Source organism: Crocuta crocuta, unplaced genomic scaffold (assembly GCF_008692635.1).
Source record: "Crocuta crocuta isolate KB4526 unplaced genomic scaffold, BGI_CrCroc_1.0 scaffold561, whole genome shotgun sequence".
NCBI classification, from domain to species: Eukaryota; Metazoa; Chordata; class Mammalia; order Carnivora; family Hyaenidae; genus Crocuta; species Crocuta crocuta.
Genome location: NW_027530529.1, coordinates 204623 through 212143, shown reverse-complemented (window position 1 = coordinate 212143; position 7521 = coordinate 204623). Strand labels below are relative to the sequence as shown.

Sequence of the window (7521 nt, the reverse complement as noted above, 5' to 3'; positions counted from 1 at the left end):
GCGGGCAGAGGGGGGGGAGGGGGGTGTAGGCTTGGGGAGATCATGGAGGCTCAGCTGCATGCAGTCAGTGCCAAATGAAGGCACACCAAACATGAAAAGTAAACAGTTGCTAGGGTCATGACTAAGGAGGCACAAAGGAGAGGTCCACCCCAAGGAAGAGCCAGTCAGGCCAAGTGCCCCTGGAAGTAGAGCACCGTGTGTGTGGAAACAAGGGGTTCGAGCCTCCAGCGCAGCCTCCCTCTAAATGTCTTTGTAATTCTGGACCAGCTTCCTCACCTTTACCATCTGCAGGTTGCCTAGGACCACCCGAACACACCCGCCCGACCCCCAGTGGGCAGACAGGTACACAGAGGCCCACCGGGGAGCAGGGATGTACCCAAGGTCATGCAGGAGTCCACGCAGGGCAGTGGCAAGGGCCCCCGTAGCTGCTCACGGGCCAGAGTGGGAGTCCTGAAAACACTCACCTGCGGGTTCTGAAAGAAGGTGTCCTTGTGGTTGATGCAGCCCCCGCTGCGATTCTTCTGGGGGTCTTCGTGCCGCGTCCAGGCGCCACACAGCCGGGCCTCCTCCCACGTCTTGTGGATGCTCAGGTACGATGTATTGATCACGCGGCACTTGATGATGTCAGTGAAATATCGGCACAGGTCCTCGAAGGTCATCCTGGGTGTGGCAAGGGGCTGGGCTGGGCAGGTCCCCCTGGCCGGCCACCCGCCCACTCACCCCGTGTGCTCTGAACCACGACCCACGCAGGAGTGAGTGTGGACGTGGTGTCACTGGGCCCCTAAACATCTCTTCTGGCCTCAGTTTCCCGATCTGTAAAATGGGAATGACTCTAACAACGGCTGCCTGTCTCGCAGAGTTAGCATAGGAATTAAGTAATGTGACGAAAGCACGTAGTACAACTTGTGGCAGACAGGAGCTGGCAAAGACTAGCTGCTGCAGTTGTTAACAGTAATGTGTCCAGCCCTCTCTAGTTTATAAAACATGTTTCCATCCATTGTCAAGCACGGCTGTCGTAAGGGCCTGAATAAACTGGCGGGGGGACCCTCATTAAGTGCACTGGAGTGGGCGCCATGTTGCCACACACACCCTCTAGGAGCCTGGGCAGGGGGGACATGCCCATCCCCCTTCATGCGTGCCCATATGTGAAAACATGCACATGCGTGCATTAAGTGTGAACATATACAAGACAGGACTTAGGAAGAAGCCCTTTCCACTGAAGACAGCTGTCCATCACTCTGTTTTAAGCCATGTCCCCTGAGCCACATGGGCAAAGCGGATCTCGCCCGCAGGAGCCCACACCAGAGGGCCTGGGGGGGGGGGGCGGCTGCTGCGGTGGCTCCCAACACCTACAGGAGGGGTCCTCCCGAGCAGTGCCAGGATCGCTGCTATCTGCCTGAGTCTGCCTGGGGCCCTCACACACGGTGTGCCCTGTGCCCCTCCAGGAAGCAGCGGAGTCCCCGAATCAAATGTCCTGCTGAAGAATGACGCTGAGCTTGGCACAGAGTCAGGACTACGTGCAGGCTGAATGAATGCAGGAGTGAATGAATGCAGGAATAATTATTGGCTTCTTTCAGCAAGGCTGCTGCCATCTTCCCAGCCCACCCCCATGCTATATACCCCGTAAGCTCCCCTCACCTTGCTGAACCCCCTCTTCTCAAACCCATGTGTACTCTCGCGCCCCTTGGCCGGGTCTGCCCCTGTACCCTGAGGCCCAGCGTAGGAGGCAGCCACTCCCAACAGGCCTCTCCTCTTCCCCACCCGCTCTCGGCAATCAGGCCGCCAGCGTCGCCCCTGCCCTGCGTATTGCCACATGCTGGCATCCTGGCCTACTTGCTGGGGGCCCAGCCTGGGCGCTGGAGCAGCTCGGGGTCCCCGGAGGTTGGTATTGGGGATGACAGGGATGAACGGGCCCATTACTGCCCAACTCATTTCACAGAGAAGCAAACGGGAGTGACTCATCCTAGGCCACAGAGCAAGTTGATGGCGAGGCATCTGGGGGAGCCCCGGCTCATGCCTCCCCATCCGGTGCTCCCTGCTACAGAAGGCCTCCCCCCAGCCCCGGACGCCGTGTGGGCACGAGCACACTCACCAGAACTCCCCGTCATCCTGCACGGTCACACCCATCTTTTCCCGCTCACTCTTGCTCACTTTCTGCCACTCCTCTGAGCTGGGGTGTGGGCATGGGGAGGAAGAGGGAGGAGTGTAAGAGGAGAGACCCCACCAGGGCCACCCTGGTAAGAGAGAGGAGGCCCGAGGGACAGCCCAGCACCTGGCCTCTATCAGTGTGGGTGTAGTTGGAGGCACCCAGGGCCAGGCCTCTCCCCCCCCCAAAAAAAAAGCCTGTCTGGTAAGGGTTGCCACCATGCCAGGGGCTGGAGGTCTGAGAGCAAAGCTGCAGGCTGGTGGGGGAAGGGCAGGATGACCTTCAAAGAAGGGGGCTCCCTCACCGGGGGCCTGGCACTGTCCTTGCCTCACCAGGGCCATGAGCCAAACACAGAGCAGTCACCTCCATTCTCCCCCTGCTGGCCTCCCTCTCTGCTTTCTTTCCCACTCATTGCCAGGCTGAGTTCTCTGGCCCCTATAAGAATCAGCTTATCCCTACTTCCGGGTCTTTTCCCTGCAGAACCCACCCCCCTCCCACCACCTCCCCCCCTCCCNCCCTGACCACGTGCCCGCTGCAAAGAAAGCCTCCCAATGTCATCCTCCTCCCAAGTCCTTCAAGGCCCAGCCTGGGTGTCACCTCCTCTGGGAAACCCACCTTTGTCCTTGCCCAAGCTCTCCTACCGGGGCCCACCCACCCGGGGTCTGTCCTGTGCCCACACCCCCATCCCTGGGCCTCACGTGTCACTCCAGGGCCCGTTCCATTCCCGCTCGCCCCAGGGATTACGCAGGCGGATCATGTCCAGCTTCTCCGACTTGAAGAAGGCAAGCAGGCCGTGGCCCAGGCGCACCTTGCGCACATCAGTGATGGCATATGCATGTCCCTTCACCAGGCCACACGCCAGGCGGGCCTCCATGTCCGCAGCCGTCACTGCCTGCGGGAGGGCACAGTTGCCCAGAGAGGCAGGGTCTGGTCAGGCACCAGCTGGAGGGGTGGGGATGGTGTGTGCCTACACCGCCCTCTATAGGACAGGGAAGGAATGGCAGCCCCACATAAAGGGAGGCCGGTGGTTCGCAAAGCCCCCATGGGGCAGCTAAAATGGGGTTGGCCCAGGGTTGCATTGGCGTTAACTGGCACTGGCTCAATTGTGCAACTGTTAAAATATTAGGTTGAAATCAACAAGGAGGGAGTATTTACACATAAGAAATCAGCAAATGCTACAAAGCAGGGCTTTGTCTTTTTCCGTTGCTCCAGTTACAAAATGCACGTAAAAGGGGGGTGCTAGTCAAACAGCAAGGCATTTCATAGCATAGGGGATCAGGGCAGGGGGACCTATGGCTTGTTCTGCCCAGCACTGGGGAGGGGGTTGCACGCTCCAGCTGCTCCCCTCCCCCCATGAGGCTGAGCCTCCAGATGTATGAGTCGATCTGAGCAGGGGCTCTGCCTGGGACACCCCAGTAAGGGCTGATGAAGGGGAGGGCTGACTCTGTTCTCACCTTGATGGAGGCACTGATGAGGCCTCCCCGGCTGTGCACCTTCAACACACGCTCAAAGAGCTGGTTCCTCTTGGCCTCATCGTTGGCGAAGCCACCCTCAGTCAGGTCGATGGGCTCAGAAACGCCGCCTGTGAAGTCCACCAGCGCATCCGCCGTGTTGCCTCCATCCAGGGCCTGGTAACAGCCCGCCAGCCTGGGGGAGCAATGTGGAAAGAATTCCCCGCTCATGCTCCCCAACCCATCTAAAACCCTCACCTTATAGGGGAGATCTGGGGGACTTAGAGAGGTCAAGCAAACTACTAAGGTCACACAGCAGAGCCAACACTGGAATCCCCGTCTCTGGCTCCCAGGCCAACGTTTGTCTCACTGAACTACCCAGTTTTATCACTCAAATCCCTCTGAGCCCTAGCAGCCGGTCTTTAAAACTCAGCTGTCCAGAAATCGAGCAATTCTTCTCAAAAGTATTAAAAGCTCATGTATGTTTTGAAACAACAATGATAAATAATTAACATTATTTATAACAATATAAACCAGAAATCACCTAAATGTCTAACAACAGGAAACTGATTTTAAAAACTAATGCTGCTATAGGGGCACCTGGGTGGCTCATTTTGTTGGCTGTCCAACTTCAGCTCGAGTCATGATCTTGCGATTTGTGAGTTCAAGCCCCATGTGAAGCTCTCTGCTGACAGCTCAGAGACTTGAGCCTGCTTTGGATTCTGTGTCTCCCTCTCTCTCTGATCCTCCCCTGCTCACACTCTGTCTCTCTCTCACAAATAAATAAACATTAAAAAGAAAAAAAAATTTTTTTAAACAAAAAACCAAAAACTAATGCTACTGTTGGCGCCTGGGTGGCTTGGTCAGTTAAGCATCTGATTTTGGCTCAGGTCATGATCTCGTGGTTTGTGAGTTCGAGCCCTGCATCAGGCTCTCTGCTGTCAGTGCAGAGCCCTTTCCAGATCCTCTGTCCCCCACCCCCTCTCTCTGCCTCTCCTCTGCTTATGCGCACTCTCTCTCTCAAAAATAAACAAAACATCTTTAAAAAATAAAAAATAAAAACTCATGCTGCCTCTGTGCTCTGGGATATGAAGCAGCTACTGAATGAAGCCTTGTAAAGGAATTCCTATGGGAAGGAAAATACTAATGCTGGCTTGTTATGTTTGAAAAAACAATACAGCTGGATTCCAATGATGTTAAAATGTATGAGATAATTTATTTAAAAAACATTAAGCATCGGGGACCACCTGGCTGGCTGAACTGGAAAAGCAGGCAACTCTTGATCTCAGGGTTATGAGTTCAAGCCCCATGTTGGGCGTAGAGATTACTAAAAAAAATTCATAAATAAAAATAAAAAGCATCAAGCATCTACTATGTGCAAAATATCAGGTACTAGGGGCACAACTGTGGCTTCTTCTTTAAATGTTAGGGAAAGGGGTGGGGTCCTAAAGGCAGTGCTGAATGTGGCTGGGAGCAGCAGAATGGCACAGAGAACACAACGGATTACATAAATTCAAAATCCACGCCCACAAAATGGCAACACAGGCTTTGCACAGTAACCTGTAAACAAAAAGAGGCATCAAAGATATTAAACGTTGCCGGTGAGGCGCCTGGGTGGCTCAGTCGATTGAGCATCTAACTCCTTTTTTTTTTTTTTAATGTTTACTTATTTTTGAGACAGAGGCAGAGCATGAGTGGGGGAGGGGCAGAGAGAGAGGGAGACACAGAATCTGAAACAGGCCTCAGGCTCTGAGCTGTCAGCACAGAGCCCGATGCAGGGCTCGAACCCAGGAATCGTGAGATCATGACCTGAGCTGAAGTCAGACACTTAACCAACTGAGCCACCCAGGCACCCCGAGCATCTGACTCTTGATTTCGGCTCAGGTCATGATCCCAGGGAATCGAGCCCTGTGTTGGACTCCGCACTGATCATGGATCCTGCTTAAGATTCTCGGGGTGCCTGGGTGGCTCAGTGGGTTAGGCAGCCAACTTCGGCTCAGGTCATGATTTCGTGCTCTGTGAGTTTGAGTTCCGCCTCAGGCTCTGTACTGACAGCTCAGAGCCTGGCACCTGCTTCAGATTCTTTGTCTTCCCCTCTCTCTGTCCCTCCCCTACTCATGCTCTATCTCTCTCAAAAATAAACAAACATTTAAAAAATTAAAAAAAAAAGATTCTCTGTCTCCCTGTCTCCCTCTCCCTCTGCTCTTCCCCCACTCATTCTCATTCTCTCGCTCATAAATACATACATAAATAATACATACATACGTTAAGAGTTGCTATTGGTGGGGAGGAGGGGGGAGGTGTGGAGAGGATGCAGGGAGCACAAGGAGGGAGACAGGAGTAGGGACAGGGCCTTGAGGGAGGGCAGCAAAGCTTCCTAAAATAGGGGAAGCCTGGTTAACTCAGGTGGCCCCAAACAGGGAAGGGGAGCAGAGGGGCCCAGAAGACTATGCAGGAGTATACGGGTGACTTTTAGTACCTCCTGCCTGGGTTTCTGTATCCTCTGGGTTTGCTATAGGACATGCATTCATTTTATAGTTATAAAAGTAAGTAAAGGAAAAAACAAGCAAACACAAATGGTATCGCTGCTGTGGAAGACAGTTTGGTGACTCAACAATTTAAAACCATAGATCTGCTGTAAGACCCAGCAATTCACTCCCAGGTATATATGCCACAGAACTGAGAGTGCAGACTCAAACAGATACTTGCACACTGATGTTCACAGCAGTACCCTCACAACAGCTGAAGGTGGAAACAACCTAGTCCATCGACAGGTGAACAGAGAAACAAAACGCGGCACACACGGGCACTGGATGCTGCGCGGCTAGGGGAGGAAGGGAATGCTGATCCACGCTCCAACATAAATGAGCCCTTCCGTGCTGACCGCCCAGAGCCTGGAGCCTACTTCGGATTCTGTGTCTCCCTCTCTCTCTGCCTCTCCCCCCACAAAATGAATAAATATTAAAAAAATTTTTAAATAAATAAATAAATGAGCTCTGAAAGCATACTAAGTGAAATAAGCCAGACACAAAAGGATAAATAGTGTACAATTCCACTTAGATGATCTGACTGGGATAGGCAGATTTATCAAGACAAAAGCGGAATAGAGGTTCGGGGTGGGGGGGGAGGCTGAAGGGAGGGAGAATAGGGGAGTTCAGTGGGTCGTTTATATTGGGGATGACAAAAAGTTTGGGGTATAGATATAGTGACAGTGGGTATACAGCACTGTAACGGGTACAATTCCTGTCACCAAATTGTACACCGAAACATGGTTAAACTTACTAATACTATATTTTACCACAATAAAAAAATTAATAAAACTGCTACCTAAATAAGTAAGAAAGCAAGCCTACTGAGGCTCTAGCAGAATGGGAGGGGGGTCTGCACCTAGGACCATGGAGACTCAGTGACCACCAGGGGGCGGGTTTTCCTTTCTTAGGACTGAAAATGGAATCTGTCAATGTGTTTCCTTGAGGGTTTTTTTAAAATTATTTATTTTGAGAGAGAAAGAAAGTGCATAAGTGGGGGAGGGGCAGAGAGAGAAGGAGACAGAGAATCCCAAGCAGGTGCCACGCTGTCAGCACAGAGCCGGACATGGGGCTCAGTCTCACGAACTATGAGATCAAGACCTGAGCCGAGATCAAGAGTCGACGCTCAACTGATGGAGTCATCCAGGCGTCCCTAAGTTTGTTTTTGATGTTGAGAGTTGTTTTCCTTTTTCCTTTCACACACACACACACACACACACACACACACACACACACACACACACACACACAGTCCCAGGAGACCAACAGATGGGCCTGGGAGGAGGAACCAGGGAAAGGTTCTCAACAGGACTGGTGGACTGGTTTCCCGCCCCATCAGCCCTCCTGCCCCAGGCAACCCCCAGGCCTGGCCTCCTCCTCCTCCTCCCTGCCCCCC

The 7521-nt window shown here is 53.0% G+C and overlaps 1 protein-coding gene across 1 annotated transcript in view; it reads right to left on the bottom strand.

The window, feature by feature from the left end:
* CAPN5 (calpain 5) overlaps positions 1-7521 on the bottom strand; it is a 36156-nt gene that overhangs the window by 7324 nt on the left and 21311 nt on the right. Inside the window, exons 4-7 of the mRNA XM_077767527.1 lie at positions 3601-3793; positions 2845-3038; positions 2093-2170; positions 465-660 (exon numbers count right to left, since the gene is read on the bottom strand). Of these exons, the coding sequence (XP_077623653.1) occupies positions 465-660; positions 2093-2170; positions 2845-3038; positions 3601-3793 (661 nt within the window). The remainder of the gene's footprint in view (positions 1-464; positions 661-2092; positions 2171-2844; positions 3039-3600; positions 3794-7521) is intronic.